This window comes from Chrysemys picta, chromosome 4, assembly GCF_011386835.1.
Source record: "Chrysemys picta bellii isolate R12L10 chromosome 4, ASM1138683v2, whole genome shotgun sequence".
NCBI classification, from domain to species: Eukaryota; Metazoa; Chordata; order Testudines; family Emydidae; genus Chrysemys; species Chrysemys picta.
Genome location: NC_088794.1, coordinates 149,464,050 through 149,482,409, shown reverse-complemented (window position 1 = coordinate 149,482,409; position 18,360 = coordinate 149,464,050). Strand labels below are relative to the sequence as shown.

Here is an 18,360-nt window from a genome sequence, read left to right as displayed (position 1 = left end):
CCTAATATTCTATAATTCTAAGAGTATATTGTTTATAATAAACTAAAAAATGCTAACTAAAGATCCAATATCAAACACACATGTTTTATAAAGAAATAATGCCAAAAATATGAATTTATTTTCTTGGGGGGCTAGATTGAAATATCCCAATTCTCTATTTGCATTCAAACGATCATTTGCTTTTTCAGAAAACTGCGTCCCCCTGTTCACCTGAGCTACTGGAGATATACGGTAATTTTCCTGTTTCAAAGGGAAAAGAATGCCTACCACAAACAGGTTAGTACAATGGCAAAAAGTTCACACCCCTGCCAGATTTATGGAAGAATATTTAAATAAAACACCTTTGTTAAATTTTATAGCCTTGCAAGATTGTCATAAAAGTTTACCAGATCAGGCACAGAAATTCTACTCACGCACCTTTTCCGATAGTGACTGATTAAAATTTAGAAACGAATGGTATTTTACTGATTTCACAAAGAAGTTACTCACCCTAAATAAATGGATGACTAAAATTTTGCAGTGCTACTTTAATGCTTATTGATTAACTTCAAGAACAGACTTTATAAATTTGGGAGCAAGCAGAGTGATTAAAATATTCAAGTTACATATTTACTAGATCAAGCAGCGTAAGTTCTTGCCAACACTAGTCAGTATTTCCATGCACTGTTTACAAGTCAAAAATAAATAAATCACTGCCAATAAAAGCTGCCTGATACCAAATGTTAAAACCCAGGACACAGAGCTCTAAAGCAGATTCATTCGCTCTCTCTCTCTTTTTTTAGAGTGTGTTTTCCCATCTCTTCATAAGGAAAAAAAAAAAAAAAGATAATGGTGCCCTTTAATGCACAGGAAACTCTACCTCCCAACCCATAATGTATCTCTCTCCAGGTGATTTAAACTTACACTTGGGGAGGTGCGGGGAATAAAGTAGTCAGGTGCTGCCATATTAGTGATTGTCTTTCACTGAACAAGGGTCAAACAAGTCTCAATGCACCAGTTTAGCTGGAAAATGGTCACTCCTAATAGCCAACTAAAAAGGAGATTTGGAGAGTTAAGGATATAAATGAGTTAAATATCAGGGGGTAGCCGTGTTAGTCTGTATCTACAAAAACAACAAAGAGTCTGGTGGCACCTTAAAGACTAACAGATTTATTTGGGCATAAGCTTTCGTGAGTAAAAACCTCACTTCTTCGGATGCATCCGAAGAAGTGAGGTTTTTACTCAGGAAAGCTTATGCCCAAATAAATGAGTTAAAGACATTGTCAACTTGATTTTTTTTAACATGACAATGCTAATTTTTAAATGCAGTTTCTAACCCAGCACCGTTTAAAGAAAATGTCCCTTTACAAAATTTAACTATTTTGCTGCTCCCCTGTTAACATGTGTAAGGGGGGCTTTCAGCCAAAAAAAAATGTATTAACAGATCTGCCTATACAACAATTTTTTAAATTTATTTTTAAATGTCTTTAAATGGCTTGAGACAAGGTTAGCTAAAAACACAGTTAATATCCACAAAACATGATCAGTTAGTTAACAGGAGAATCTTAACAGTATGCCAACCCTCTTACCTGCCTAGTCTGACACTGTTTGATTCCTGCAAGTAGCTATGCATAGAAGTATTATGCTGCATGAACAAGAACCCTTAACCATACTAACTGTACCCCATAAGTAAGTCTACTCCTCCTTCAGCTCATAATTGTGCAGGCAGACATCCAAGACACATGGTGGGTGAGATAATATCTTGTATTGGACCAACTTCTGCTGGTGACAGAGAAGCTTTTGAGCCACACAAGAGCTCTTTTTCAAATCTCTACAACTACACCGCATTCAGGCAGATATCCCACATTTTTGCACTGTGGAAATTCTTTAAAATATCCATAGAATGTGGTGCAGAGACTCTGAGTCATGGAACAGAGTCCCAGAAATCATTCCTACAAACACAATTAGGCAGAGTGCTAGGTGTGAATGCAAACACTGGGAGGGCAGAAAATCTGCTATATGGATACAAGCCAAGCTGTATAACTTGTTACCAGTTAGGCGGATTATGGTTCTAATTAGTTATAAAATCCTGTGTAGCTGTAGCATGAACAGTAGCTGACTCTGCAGGCTTTAAGGAAACTGACTCCCCAGACTACTGGTACTGCAGCTCTGGAAGAACTAGGGCATGAGGGACGACCACTCCTTCCTCACTGGGATTCACCTCCTCCCAGACTGTTCTCCAAGACTTTCATTGTTAATATCATGGACTCATTTCCCCAAATAGTGCCATGCCTCTTTCCCTAATGCACATGCCATTTTTCCTTTACCCACTCTCATCTTCCGCCCCGTGTTTTGTAATCCATCATTCACCAACATCTCTCCTGGCTTCTCCCCTGCCACAGTCCCAAGCGCACTTATACCCACTATTCACATTTACAAAACAAAAAATAGTTTCTTTTAAAAAGGAGGAGGGAAAAAAGCACTTAAAAGTTGTGGAACCATACAGCTGTGCAGTTACATAGGCTATGTACATAATCTTATTACTGTTGCCCTTGTCTGCCCTCCAATTGTTTTTCATACTCACTTGTTTATGCCACATCTTAAATTAAGCCTCAAGCCTGCAAACTGGAGCCACATGGACAGCGTTTTATGTGCCCACAAAATCCTACTGTCGTCAACTGGCTTCATATAAGCGCAGAGGCCCACCTGAACTTATCAGCTTGAGGGATCAGAGCCTTTGATCATAAGATCGATATGACAGGCAATGTGCTTCCCTATACATTTGTAACCCTGGATCCTGACTGAGGATTTGGGCCCTACTGCAATTAAATGATGATGAACATAACGTTCTGTCAGATGCAAACTGAAGATACAGAAAAAAAACCCCACCAAATTATTTCAGTTATAGCAATCTTAGATGTTATCTGTAAATATAATAATCAAACATAACTGTGATTTTTTTAGCTGATTGTATTCCATTAAACAGAGGATCCAGAAGACACTCAACAAAAGCCATGCACCTTAAGAGTGGCTAGAAAAGTAAACCTCCAGAAATGTTAAAAGAATTTATATAAAGTCTTATAAACTATGGTAGTGCCTAATTGTTCTAGGCACAGACCCGGTTCCAATCTAAAAATAAATAGGAGGGAGAGAAACATACAAGCAGAGTAAGCATGATGATAGACATGTCTTAACTGCTTTTTAGAAAAACATAGCAAGTTCCTCCCATCACCATTCAACCCACTCTGCTTCCCAAACAGCAATCCTTAACTCCAAATCCAGTATATTCAAGCTCCTCCCTCCCAATATCTGACCCCTTCCCTGACACATAAATGAACAATTCACTCAGAAAATAGATTAAATAAATAAGTAGTCAGGTAGTTTTTTATGGATGCTGAAGAAGAAATGGGTCTTCAAAAGGGATTTAAATGAGAGTAGTGCTTTGCAAACCAGTTTAGAAAGGGCATTCCATGCATAAGGTATGGAAGGTGGCAGAGAGTTATGAGACAAGCACACAAAGCAGATTGGAGGTTATGACGACTGATAGAGCAAAGGGCACAGAGGTGGGGGGGATGTAATAAGAAACAATAGTGGATAAGCAGGGGAAAGCAGAGTTACATACTGCCTTAAATACAACCACAAAAAATTTGAACATGATGCAGCGAAGAAAGGGAAGCCAGTGAAGGGTTACAAAGAAGTGAATGGCATGGCTGGAAAGGAAACAGTGTCAAACACTACTGGGAGAGTGGGGAGACTAAGGATGAAGTAGAACAGGGGTTCTCAAACTGGGTGTCAGGACCCCTCAGGGGGTCGTGAGGTCATTACATGGGGGGTCGTCAGTTGTCACCCTGCACCCCAAACCCTGCTTGCCTCCAGCATTTATAATGGTGTTAAATATATTAAAAAGTATGTTTAATTTATTAGGGGGGGTCGCACTCAGAGGCTTGCGATGTGAAAGGGGTCGCCAGTAAAAAAGTTTGAGACCCACTGAAGTAGAGGCTCTGAGTTATGCCAAGGATGAGGTCATTAGTGATTTTGATGAATGTGGTATTAATGGAGTGGAGGGTGAAGCCAGGGCAGAACTCAAGACAATGACTGTAAAAGGCTCACTTGATGTATCCGGAGACAAAGGAAGTTAGGGTGGTAGTTACAACAGGCACACAGTGGGGGGGTCAAAGGACACCGTTTCCAGAATGGGGGAGACTAGAGCATACTTGTACTATGAGAAAGAGAGGGAGACAGAGAGATGTGAGATTAAGGAGAATGAAGGAGAGGGTGAGAGTGGGAGAAAGAAGCCAAGAGGGAATTTGGGGCACTATGGCAGGTGACATGGTAAGAAACCTGTGAGAATGACAAGAAAGGAGGGTGTCAAGTATCGGGGATAGCCATGTTAGTCTGTATCCACAACAACAACGAGTCCGATGGCACCTTAAAGACTAACAGATTTATTTGGGCATAAGCTTTCGTGGGTAAAAAACCCACTTCAAGATGGAAGAAGAAATTGGTTTTTTTACCCACAAAAGCATATGTCCAAATAAATCTGTTAGTCTTAAAGGAGTCCGGTGGCACCTTATTGTTTTTGAAGAAAGAAGGGAGATTACCGCAGGTCCTGTCAATCTTCATTATGAAATCAGCAAGATCCTACAAGGTGAAGAATAAGGATGTAGGAGGGAGTGGGAATTAGGGTCGTTTTTGAAAAAAATCAAGGGTTGCAAGTGAGCAATGGAGGTTGTGGAAAAGTGATTCAATGAGGGTGAAGAAACAGTATTGTGGCGACAGGAAAATGGCAGAACTAAGAAGGGAAGAGAATTCATTGTAGTGAGGGAAACTGGTGTGGTTATGGGACTTTTTCCCCCAGAGACATTCAGTGGTTCAGGAGGAGAAGAATCAGATGTGGGGAGGTGAAAAAAGTTTGGGGTTAGTGATGTGGATTACACAGTGTGACAGGAGCAAAAGGATCAAGAGGGGAGGAAAGACAAAACAGAAGAGAAGAGAGGACAGAAAGTGGCAGAAAAGTCATGGAAGAATCAAGTGAAGGGGCATTTTTGTTTTACCGTCAATAACTATAACTCTACAAATTTGACGGGGCACTGCTCTACAGAAATTAACATTCATGTATGCATATTTTAACAAAACAAATAGGAAATATTTCTTGTGCTCACACTGCCAAGTATTCAAATTAACTTCTTCCTACCATTTGCAAATATCCCAAATCCAAGTATAGTCTTAGTTTCATTTTAATGATTGAAGATAAAATAATCAAGTAAAAAATTATGCTTTCATTACGACATTATTTGCCCATCTGAGCAACAGTTTGAGTTAAATAAACTATTCCTAACACAAAACACAGCTTAAGTAACACAATGAAAACTGGCAGATGAAAAAACACTTTAAGAGACTAATCCCTTATTAAATATTAGTAGATATTAATAGTAAATAGTAAATATTAATCAGCACAGAAATGATTTTTATGCCCCAAAAAGTAAGTTTCAGGAAGGTTATAAATAACAAAGCAGAAAACTACTTGCAAAGATATCTTAATACCAGTGTGGGAAAGAGGAAATGTAGAAAACTTACAACAGTTTAAAGGGGACAATCTTCATATTAATTTACAAGAGCCTAGTGTTTCCTACCACACCTCTGTCCAGAGACTTCACACTTTCACTATGGGTGCAGAAAAAACAGTGTTATGGTGCAACACCTGAAGCTTTGCTAAGAACTTCCTTGTAAATTTATTCGCAATACATTTCATGGGTAATTTCAAGTTAAAGTATTCTGATCACTTTCCATGTTCTACGCATCACAAAGGGCAGGTCTACACTACGGCAGGGATCGACACTCTGAGATCGATCCACTGGTCAATTTAGTGGGTCTAGTAAAGACCCGCCAAATCGACTGCAGATCGCTCTTCAGTCAATCCCTGTACTCTACCCCCAATGAGAAGAGTAAGGTAAGTCAACAGGAGATTTTCTCCCGTCGACCCCCTGCGGTGCAGACCCCGCGGTAATGAGACCTAAGGTACATCAACTCCAACTACGTATTCACATAGTTGGAGTTGCATAGCATAGGAATTACTATCCACAGAGATGCTATGGCACAGTTTGGTTCATTTAAGATTTTTACTTCATTTGATTCTACACTTTCTTTCACATATAGTGCCACTCCCCCCTAGCACAACCTGTTCTGTCCTTCCAATATATTTTATACCCTGATATTACTGTGTCCCATTGATTATCTTCATTCCACCAAGTTTCTGTGATGCCTATTGTATCTATATCCTCATTTAATACAAGGCACTCTAGTTCACCCACTTATTATTTAGACCAGGCCTGCACAACATGCGGCCCGTGGGAGCTCACTGTGCGGCCCGCGGGGGGATTCTAAACCCCACGCACACATCTGTCTCGCATTCCAACCGCACATTGGTCGGGTCGCCCTTTAACCGCTCGCTCACCATCACTGCCAAAGTCCCGAGGCTGGCGTGGCAGCGCTTCCTGGGGCAGCTCCCGGTGGCGTGCCCGCCTGCCGACAGGAGCCAGCAATGCGGGCGGCTGAGTCCAGCCCAATCAGAGCTGCGGGGGCGGGGCTTTCAGGTGCCCCCCCCCCCCCCCCGACCCGACGCAAGGATATTTTTGCGCCCTCGCACGCCACCGGGCCCCCCTGCCGCAAGCGGGACACGGGCATGGAGCCATCGCGTGCTGCCAGTGCCCCCCCCCGCCCCAAGCGGGACACGGGGATGGAGCCCTCGTGCACTGCCGCACCTCCACCCCACCCCCGGCCCCAAGCGGGACACGGAGCACGCGTGCCCCCCAGGCCCCAAGCAGGACACGGAGCCCTCGCGCACCGCTGTCCCTCCCCCCTGCCCCAAGCGGGACACGGGCATGGAGCCCTCCCGCGCTGCCGGTGCGCCCCCCCCCCCCCAAGCGGGACACAGGCACAGAGCCCTCGCGCGCCACCGCTGCCCCCTCCCCCCCAGCAGGACACGGGGCTCAGCCACCACCCCAGTCCTGAGCGCTTTTTGCCCCCCTCTTCCCCCCCCCGGGACTCCTGCCCCATCCAACCCCCCGCGTTCCTTGATGCCCCCCTGGAACCCCTGCCCCATCTACCCCCCTTCCCTGTCCCCTGACTGCCCCCCGCCGCCCCATCCAACCCCTCCTCTCATTCCTGATGGCCCCCTGGGACCCCTGCCCCATCCAATCACCCCTTCTCCCTGTCCCCTGACCACCCTTGGAACCCCTGCCCCTGACTGCCTCCCACTGCCCCATCCAACCCCTGCTCCTTCCTGACTGCCCCCTGGAATCCTTGCCCCCATTCAATCCCCGTTCCCTGCCCTCTGACCGCCCCGACCCCTATCCACCCCCCCCACCCCTCTGAACTCCCCTACCCTCTATCCAACACCCCCTCCCTGCTCCCTTACCGCGCTGCCTGGAGATGGCTGGCGGCGCTACAGCTGCACCGCTCGGCTGGAGCCGGGCCACGCCGCCACCGCACAGTGCCTGGAGCACTGGGTCAGGCTGAGCTTGCAGTCCCCCTGCTTCCCGCGAATCAGCTGTTTGCGCAGGAAGCCTGGGAGGGCTGAGAAGCAAGTGGCGGCTTCGCGCTCAGGCCCAGGGAGGCGGAGCGGAGGTGAGCTGGGGCGGGGAGCGGTTCCCCTTTGCACCCCTCCCCCCGGGTTACCTGCTGTGGCGCGGGCGGTTCCCCCCCACCCCAGCTCACCTCCGCCCCGTCTCCCTGGGCTTGAGCATAAAGCTGCCGCTTGCTTCTCTGCCCTCCCAGGCTTCCCACGTGAACAGCTGATTCGCAGGGAGGGGGAGAAGCGGGGCGGAGTGTTCAGAGGCGGAGCGGAGGTGAGCTGGGGTGGGGGGAGCCGCGGGGTGGTGCTGAGGAAGGAGGGGTTGTTTCCGCGGGGCTGGGCGGCGCTGGGGGTGGGTGGGTGTTTCCGCGGGGCCGGGGGGTTTCAGCCCTCAGCTGTTTTCTTTGGAGTAATATGGCCCTCGCCGCTTTACGAGTTGTGCAGGCCTGATTTAGACTTCCAACATTTGTATATAAGCACTTTAAATATTTGTCACTTTTTAGCTGTCTGCCATTACATGATGTAATTGAAGGGACACTTTTTCATTTGACTGTTTCTCATCAGATCCTACCCATATTTTATCATCTTCCATCCTCTTCTCTTTACTAGGACATAGAGAATATCCATTAATAGATCCTCCCCTAAGGGATGTCTCTGTCCAAACCACATGCTCCTCTGCACCTGTCAGCTTTTCCCCCAGCTCTTAGTTTAAAAACTGCTTTACGATCTTTTTAGTTTAAGTGCCAGCAATCTGGTTCCATTTTGGTTGCAGTTAAATGCTCTAGTTAGGAAGCTTGCTGTGAATATCAGAAAAGAAATAGATTCCTGATAATATTTTAAAAAGAAATTCACTATCAATGGGAGTTTTCAACTACAGCTCCAAACAGCTTTATACTACAATGCATTTATTATAAATGCATTAATAATGGGATTTGCAGTGGGGCCTGAGTTATGCACCCAACTGTCACTGAAAGTCAATGAGATTTAGGTACCTAACTCCAACAGTCTCCTTTGAAAATCACAGCCTAAAACGTTAATTGATTTATATCAAAGCACTGATAACTTGGAAAATAATCTCAGTACTGCAACATTTCATTCTATAGAGGGTTGACTATCAGTAGGAATGGGGGCTCTGCTCAGTCATAGTGATGCACACCAGCAAATTCACTTAGAGGACTTGGACCTTAGTTTTAGAGTGTGTTTCTTAACTAGACACCTTCCTTACAAAGGTCATAGAGAGGAGACTTTGAAATACATAGGATCATTCATAGATTCCAAGGCCTGAAGGGAACATTATGATCATCAGGTCTGACCTCTTATATAGCACTAACTCCTCGAGCAGATCTTTTAGAAAAACATCCAATCTCAATTTAAAAAATTGTCGGGGATGGAGACTCTACCACACCCCTTGGTACGTTGTTCCAACGGTTAATTACTCTCAGTGTTATAGATTTAAACCTTATTTTCAGTCTGAATTTGTGTAGCTTCAACTTCCAGCCATTGGATCCTTTTTCTGCTAGATTGAAAAGCCCATTATTAAATCTTGTTCCCCATGTAAGTACTTACAGACTGTTCTCAAGTCACCCTTTAATCTTCACTTTGTTAAGCTAAATAGACTCAAGGAACTCAATCACTATAAGACATGTTTTTTAATCCTTTCATCATTCTCATGGCCCTTTTCTGAATCCTCTCCACTTTATCAACATCCTTCTTGAATTGTGGGCACCAGAATTGGACACAATATTCCAGCAACAATTGCACCAGTTTCAGGGTAGCAGCCGTGTTAGTCTGTATCCTCAAAAAGAACAGGAGTACTTGTGGCACCTTAGAGACTAACAAATTTATTAGAGCATAAGCTTTCGTAGGCTACAACCCACTTCTTCGGATGCATATTATTTTAAATAAATAATTGCATATTTTATTTATTTTAAATAAATAATTGCACCAGTGACAAAGACAGAGATAACATAACCTCTCTACTTCTACTGGAGAGTCCCGTTTATGCGCGCAAGAACTACATTAGCCCAATTGTGGATACAGACTAACACAGCTACACCTCTGATACTTAGTAATTAGCCCTTTTGCCAGAGTATCACACTGGGAGCTCACATGCAGCTGATTGTCCACCACAATCCCCAAATCTTTTTCAGTCATTACTTCCCAGGACAGAGTCCCCCAGCCTATAAGTACGTCCTACATCCTTTAGTTTCGAGATATATACATTTACATTTAGCTATATTAAAACACATAATGTATACTTGCACCCAGTTTATCGAGTGATCCGGCTCACTCTGTGTCAGTGCCCTGTCCTCTTCGTTATTTACCACTCTCCCAATTTTTCTGTCATGTGCAAACTTTATCAGTGATGATTTTATGTCCAGGTCATTAATAAAATTTAATATTAAATAGTATAGAGTCAAGAAGCAATCCCTGCAGAAAGAACCCCACTAGAAACACACCTATTCCATGATGATTCCACATTTACAATTATATTTTGAGATTCAGCCAACTTTAAATCCATTTAATGTGTGCCATGTTATTTCGATTAAAAATTAAAAAATATAAAATTGCCATGCAGTAAAAAGCCAAATGCCTTACAGAAGTCTAAGTATATTACATTAACTCTATTACCTTTACCAATCAAACTTGTAATCTTATAAAAAAAGATTACAAGTTAGTTTGACATCATCCATTTTCCATAAAGTCCCATTGATTGGCATTATTTATATTGCCCTCCTTTTATTCTTTATTAATCAAGTCCTATAAAAGCCACTCCTTTGTCTTGCCTAATAAAACTGCTGGTGTGGGAGCTTCAAAAACTATTTAAAATGACATTGTGGTCAAATTTAGCTCTAGATTTAGCAGGGCTTTTTTTTTAAAGTATCTTTTACTAAACATAAAGAGCCTTGCCAACTTAAAAAAAGAACACACTTCTCTTTTAAATATTTTACTTATTCAAAGTAATACTTAAGATCGTTATAACTGAAATCAGCATGCTGGAAACCTTTATTTAAATCTTGTTTTCCATTTGTACGTCAATTATTTTTCTAAAGAAAGGTAGATACTCATTGGTAGATATAATTTTGTACGGTTAGCTACACTACCTCTCTATACATTTAAACAATTATATAATTTAACACACATTTATTCAAATCTTGATTTTTAACATTTGTTTATGTTAGAAAATGGTGAACATTTATTTCCTTGATAATTTTTTATTTATGATTTGTGTCAAGCTGCATGTGGATGGAAATTGGAATTCAAATAAAATGCACAAAATATTTAAAAATGTTTAAATAAAACTACCTTAAATGTGCTGATACATAAGAAAAATGTTTATCAAAATATATTTTGCTTAATATATCAGTTAGTTTTAAATGCGAAGAAAATATCTTTTGCTAGTGAATTTTACTGATTGTTTCTGGTCACAATATCCTACTAGTTCTAAAAGATCTAAGATCTCTTTCTCTCTCAGCTTATTTTTATTCATAGATGGGAAGAGAAAAACAAGCTTTCCTGCTTTTTCAACTTTGAATGAACTAGTAATTGATATGAACTTGATCAATAAACTGAAATGAAGAAAATATTCTCTGTACACTTGCCGAAGAGGCTAGTGCTGTCAAAAGTTGGCTTAGCACTTCAGTAAACTCTGGTTCCACGTGATTAGCCAGGGACTTCCACCAGTTCAGTTGTCTGACTGTCTTTAAAACTCCAACAGCAAATACATACCTTTTTTTTTTTATTTAAATTATTTATTAATATATTTAGGCCTTAACATAGTCAGAATTTCAAATTTTAAACAGAATTATTTTTAAGAAAAATGTTATTACATAAAAAAATCCAGGTTTTGATTTTTTCTAAATTATCAATTTTTATCCCCCTTGACAGCTTCTTTTGGGACCAACAAATGTTTTAATGCATTTGCATTTAGTTTCAGTGGAAGCTTTTAAAAAAAACAAAAACAAAAAAAAAACAAAAAATACTTCTCTTTAAGTATTTGGAACCCAAGCCCAGCAGAACTACTAAACTGTCTGTTTTCATAGTCTAAAGTGAAATAAGTTCAATGTGTAAACAGCACAGTGACACATTACAGTTTTAAAATTTTCTGTTTTAAACACCTTCATTGCTGTGGTTTTAAACCTGACATTGCCCCTTAATGTCCTGTCTGGGATTACAATAATTGGAACACTGATACAATTTTACTTTGACTCATTGACATTTCATGCTTATTAAACAAAGGCACATTACAATAGGATTGCTTCATATTAAGGGTGGGTACGCCGGACAAGGAACTTTCCCCAGAGCGGGGCGGGGGGAGATCTCCATAAGCAGCTAAGAATTTTTTACAAAAAAATCACACATATTCTCTCTCTCTCAGAGAAATTCAAATACCAGTTCTGTTTCCTCATAACAAAACCAAGTCTATAGCAGTAAATTGGCAACAATAGCATTAACCGACTAGAGACTGTATCAATATTTTTTGTTTTAGGATCCCAAGAAGAAAATTTCAACTTAACGAAATTTGAAATTAAAATACATCTTATCCGTTTGGATCAAACTGGTAAAGCTACACCATAAGTCATTTTCATCCAGGGGGAAGGGATAGAGGTTTATCATCTTTAAGTAGAATAGAGGGTCCTGTGGCACCTTTGAGACTAACAGAAGTATAGGGAGCATAAGCTTTCGTGGGTAAGAACCTCACTTCTTCAGATGCACGGCTACCCCTCTGATACTATCATCTTTAAGTGTAATCCTGAAACTGGAGAGATACAGAAAGAACAACATGCATGGAGAGATGCTGCATGCTTTAAACCCCTGGCAAGCATCTGGGGGTGGAAGCTGGACAGCGTGGCACGCTCCAAACTTCTGACTGACCCAAAGAGGAAATTCAGGGGCGAAGAGCAAAGCATCCAGGATTCTTACTACAGACAAGGTGCTCTTTTTATGTCAGTCACAGGAGCATTTAGCTGAGTTCAGTGGCCTTTGATAACGAGAAACACCACCCCAGATATACACAAGAGGGGAAGGGTGTGTATCCCACATTTACATAGTCTACCGATCTGCTGTCACTCTTAAAACTGCTTTTGGAAAAAAGAAACTCACACTAGCATCTCTCTAATTATTAGGATTCATTATTTGTATGGTAGTGCCTAGGGATGCCAATCCTAGACTAGGACCCCATTGTGCTAGCCACTACACAAACTTCTATCCAAATGACAGACCCCTCCCCAAGAAACTTACAATTAAAGCAGTTTCCCATACACAGCTTCTCTCCCATTTATGCACTTTGGGCAGTTGTTTCTCACAAACATACACAATCTATATAGCCAGGGGCAGCTGTTTCCTTCTCAAATATATATACACAACAGCTTTTTTTTTGTAGGGGAGGACCATCTGAATCAGGGCATGTTAGAGACACTAGTAAGACAGCAGTGAAAAAGCCTGGTTTGGGAAGGGTATTGGGGTACAGGATGTACCCTTTAACAGTCTTTCACACAGTTCTGTAAAGTAGTCTGGCTTTGGGAGGAAGGAGATAGGGAGGCGAGGGGCAGCTCAGGAGGACAATCAGAATCTCATAGACAGCTGTTCGTAACAGCCTGTTTTGGGAGGGTATTATAGTATATGTGTGGGTTGTCCACTCAGACAAGGTGTTTTGGAGACAACTCAGTAGCACAGTTAGGAGTCTCCCATGGATGAGCACAGCAGCCAATTCAAGAGTGTGCTGTGGGGAGGAGCACAAGGCAGAATGCTCCTGCCTAGGTCAGTCAATGTCTAGCATGCACACAGCAGGACCCAACAGCGTCTTTTACACAAAGAGGCACTAGATGTAAAATGGGGACAGTGGCTTTAGGAAACATATTGGATCGCTGAGGTCTGTGGGGCAGGAAGGAGACAGTTATGTAATGGAAGCCCCTACTGTGACAGTCTGTTGAGCACATTATTGAACCTATCAGTCTGCATCATGGAGCTGGGGAATGTATGGTGGGGACAGGGGCATTAGGAGGAGAAGGCTGTGGGCATAGGGGGGTGGATAGAATGTAGGCCCAGTAGGTCGACCGGGTGTCTCGGGGATGGCTGGATTGCATGCACAGGGCTGGGTAGGCACGGGGAGTATAGGGAATGGGAGTATATAGTGGATAGGTAGATGCATTTGTGGTGGAGGGTATATAGGAGATGGGTAGACATGCATAGCAGGGTAGATGGGGGATGTATAGCAGTTGGCTGGCTGGTGTGCACATAGGGGATGGGTGGGTGTGGATATGGTGGTGGAGTGTACAGGGGATGGCTCGATGTTTAATAAGCGGCGGGCCGGTAGGTGGGGGGTACACTAGGGAGGGGGATGAGGGGACAGGGACATGGGGGGCTGCACCAGGGATTAGGGGAGGGAACGTAGTGGGAGGAGGTGCAAAGGGTGTGGATGTGATAAGTGATGTAGACATGGTGGGGGGTTCAGAAGGGATGCGTTAGAGGAGACGGAGGTGCACAGAGGAGGTTTTGAGGGCTGCAGTGGGGATAGGGTACACAGGGGAGGAGGTGAAGGGTGTAGCGTGGATGAGGGTGCACAGCGGATGTGGTGAGGGGTGTAGCGTGGCTGAGGTGAGGGGGATGCACAGGGGATGGAGATGAGGGATGAGGTGAGGAGGATTCACAGGGATGAGGTGAGGGGAGTAGCCGGGGTGAGGGGGGTGCACAGGGGATGGAGATGAGGGATGAGGGTGAGGGGGTGCACAGGGGGTGAGGGGGTGCACAGGGGATGAGGATGAGGTGAGGGGGTGCACAGGGGATGAGGTGAGGGGAGTAGCCGGGGTGAGGGGGGTGCACAGGGGATGGAGATGAGGGATGAGGGTGAGGGGGTGCACAGGGGATGAGGGGGGTGCACAGGGGATGAGGATGAGGTGAGGGGGTGCACAGGGGATGAGGTGAGGGGGGTAGCCGGGGTCAGGGAGGTGCACAGGGGATGGAGATGAGGTGAGGAGGATGCACAGGGGATGGAGATGAGGGATGAGGTGAGGAGGATGCACAGGGGATAAGGTGAGGGGGGTAGCGGGGATGACAGGGGTGCACAGGGGATGGAGATGAGGGATGAGGTGAGGGGGGTAGCGGGGATGAGGGGGGTGCACAGGGGATGGAGATGAGGGATGAGGTGAGGAGGGTAGCGGGGATGAGGGTGGTGCACAGGGGATGGGGATGAGGTGAGGAGGCTGCACAGGGGATAGAGATGAGGTGAGGAGGCTGCACAGGGGATAGAGATGAGGTGAGGAGGATGCACAGAGGATGGGGATGAGGTGAGGAGGATGCACAGGGGATGAGGTGAGGGGAGTAGCCAGGGTCAGGGGGGTGCAAAGGGGATAGAGATGAGGGATGAGGTGAGGGGGGTAGCGGGGATGAGGGGGGTGCACAGGGGATGAGGTGAGGAGGGTAGCGGGGATGAGGGGGGTGTACAGGGGATAGAGATGAGGGATGAGGTGAGGGGGGTAGCGGAGATGAGGGGGGTGCACAGGGGATGAGGTGAGGAGGGTAGCGGGGATGAGGGGGGTGCACAGGGGATGGGGATGAGGTGAGGAGGATGCACAGGGGATGAGGTGAGGAGGGTAGCGGGGATGAGGGGGGTGCACAGGGGATGAGGTGAGGAGGGTAGCGGGGATGAGGGGGGTGTACAGGGGATAGAGATGAGGGATGAGGTGAGGGGGGTAGCGGAGATGAGGGGGGTGCACAGGGGATGAGGTGAGGAGGTAGCGGGGATGAGGGGGGTGCACAGGGGATGGGGATGAGGTGAGGAGGATGCACAGGGGATGAGGTGAGGGGGGTAGCGGGGATGAGGGGGGTGCACAGGGGATGGAGATGAGGGATGAGGTGAGGGGGGTAGCGGGGATGAGGGGGGTGCACAGGGGATGGAGATGAGGTGAGGAGGTGAGGAGGGTAGCGGGGATGACGGGGATGCACAGGGGATGGAGGTGAGGGATGAGGTGAGGAGGGTAGCGGGGATGAGGGGGGTGCACAGGGGATGGAGATGAGGGATGAGGTGAGGAGGGTAGCGGGGATGACGGGGATGCACAGGGGATGGAGGTGAGGGATGAGGTGAGGAGGGTAGCGGGGATGAGGGGGGCGCTCAGGGGATGGAGATGAGGGATGAGGTGAGGAGGGTAGCGGGGATGAGGGGGGTGCACAGGGGATGGGATGAGGTGAGGGGATGCACAGGGGATGGAGATGAGGTGAGGAGGGTGCACAGGGGATGAGGTGAGGGGGGTAGCAGGGATGACGGGGGTGCACAGGGGATGGAGATGAGGTGAGGGGGGTGCACAGGGGATGAGGTGAGGAGGGTAGCGGGGATGACGGGGGTGCACAGGGGATGGAGATGAGGGATGAGGTGAGGGGGGTAGCGGGGATGAGGGGGGTGCACAGGGATGGAGATGAGGTGAGGGGGGTGCACAGGGGATGAGGTGAGGAGGATAGCGGGGATGACGGGGGTGCACAGGGGATGGAGATGAGGGATGAGGTGAGGAGGGTAGCGGGGATGACGGGGGCGCACAGGGGATGGAGATGAGGGATGAGGTGAGGAGGGTAGCGGGGATGAGGGGGTGCACAGGGGATGAGGTGAGGAGGGTAGCGGGGATGAGGTGAGTAGGATGCACAGGGGATGGAGGTGAGGGATGAGGTGAGGGGGGGTAGCGGGGATGACGGAGATGGAGATGAGGGATGAGGTGAGGGGGGTAGCGGGGATGACGGGGGTGCACAGGGGATGGAGATGAGGTGAGGGGGGTAGCGAGGGTCAGGGGGGTGCACAGGGGATAGAGATGAGGGATGAGATGAGGAGGGTAGCGGGGATGAGGGGGGTGCACAGGGATGGAGATGAGGTGAGGGGGGTGCACAGGGGATGAGGTGAGGGGGGTAGCGGGGATGAGGGGGGTGCACAGGGGATGGAGATGAGGGATGAGGTGAGGGGGGGTAGCGGGGATGAGGGGGGTGCACAGGGATGGAGATGAGGTGAGGGGGGTGCACAGGGGATGAGGTGAGGAGGATAGCGGGGATGACGGGGGTGCACAGGGGATGGAGATGAGGGGGGTAGCGAGGGTGAGGTGAGGGGGTACAGGAGACGTGGGTGGGGGGGCAGCGCAGGCCCGAGCCGCGCCCCCCCCCGGCCCGTCACACACACACACACACACACACCCCGGCGGAGCCGGCGGCCGGACTGACCTTGCGCAGCGCGGGCACGAAGAGCCCCCGCCATTTGGGGCCGTTCTCCTCGCTGAAGAACTCGTAGGGCTGCGGCGGCGGCTGCATGGCCCCGGCGGCCGCTCCCCCGCATCGGGGGCTGTGGGGCCCGGCTCGCCGCTCCGCGCCGGGCCCGCCCGGCCTGCCGCCCCCGGAACGCAGCGCGCGGCCCCGGCTACAGCGCCCGGGGCATGGGGCGGCGCCGCGCGGCAGGGACAGGCCGGCCTGGGCCAGGAGGCGGCCCCCGCTTGCCCTCGGCTCGGCCCGGCCGGCGCTGGCCGCTCCTCATGCGCGCCGGGCTCCGCAGGCCGCGCTGGGCGCTGCGCTGCGCTGCGCAGGCAGGGGGCGGCGCTCTCCCCCCGCCCGGCCAGCGATCACATCCGGGGGGGCCGGGGCTGGGCTCCCGGCCGGGTGCGGGAGGCGGGGGGGGCGCTGCCGGCCTCGGCCCGGCCACTTGCGCGAGGTCGCTGTGCCCGCCTGGGCCGCGGCCGTCTCACGCCGCACCTCCCTCCGGCGCGGCACTGCGCAGGCGCACGGCGCCCCGCCCCCGTCAGAGGGACAACCGCGCCCCCTAGGGACCGCGCCGGGCAGCGCCCGGCCCGGCCTGTCCAGACACAAAACCTCTCACCGGCAGCCCCCAGTGTCCCTAAAATCCAGTCCAGGCGCCTCTTCCCCGAGCTAAACGTTTTATTAAAGCGAATGGTGGTAACCGACTGTAATCCCCGGGTTAAGACAAGCGTGTGTGGCCAGGGGGTAGGGTGCTGAGATTAGCCACACATACCAAGGTGGCTGCAAAAGTCATCAGATACATTAGTCCATCGGCAGCAATAACCCACCTGGAGAGACATTTAAGGATAGTTTAGCTATTAGAATCCGGACACTCGGGTACATCACTCATGAAAAGTTGTACGGAGAGGGGGTGGTAGAAAGCAGATATAGCAATGAGTGTCGCTGGTCCCTCAGGAAGTGAGAATTTAGGGCAGTGGTTCCCAAACCTTAACAACCTGTGAACCCCTTTCACTAAAATGTCAAGTTCGCGAACCCCCTCCTAAAAATGAATATATCCAGGGATTTTCTCCTTTACCTGGGAATAAATTCTAAAAGCAGTGATCTTGGAAATATAAAATTGGGTTTTTATGACATGCTTATTATACACTATTTATTAATTGTTATTGATCATTACAGTATTTTTATTACGTTATGAAAACGGCAACACTCCTCCAAGATCTCACTTTCGTAGCCTGTATCACTTTGAATAAGCCTGTTATAAGATGAGGCTCCTATGTTTCATCAAGGAGTATCAGATGTGAAACAGCATGAAGGTATTTAAGAAGCCAACTCAAAGAGTTCCTCCTACACAAGCATTCAGGTCTTGAGCGGTCCAGGCAAACAACGCACGTTACAACAAAGCTTAAACTTGTTCTTCATAATCATTTTAAAAACAATACTAGCTGCCTATTTAATTTTAAAAACAGCAAAAAATATCCACCTCCCTTTCCATTTCTTATAAGGAGTCTTGAAGTTTAAATCTCCTCAGTGAGATAAGTATCAGGGGGTAGCCGTGTTAGTCTGTATCCACAAAAACAACAAGGAGT

General features: G+C 47.3%; 1 protein-coding gene across 2 annotated transcripts in view; it reads right to left on the bottom strand.

Annotated features, from left to right (window-relative positions):
- Positions 1–17,032, bottom strand: part of SOS2 (SOS Ras/Rho guanine nucleotide exchange factor 2) — a 90,619-nt gene extending 73,587 nt beyond the window's left edge. Inside the window, exon 1 of one of the 2 annotated variants that reach the window (XM_005290246.5) lies at positions 16,748–17,032. In XM_005290246.5, the coding sequence (XP_005290303.2) occupies positions 16,748–16,834 (87 nt within the window). In that variant the 5' untranslated portion in view covers positions 16,835–17,032. The remainder of the gene's footprint in view (positions 1–16,747) is intronic. The other variant, XM_065593978.1, reaches the window with a different exon arrangement.
- Between the last annotated feature and the right edge of the window lie 1,328 nt (positions 17,033–18,360).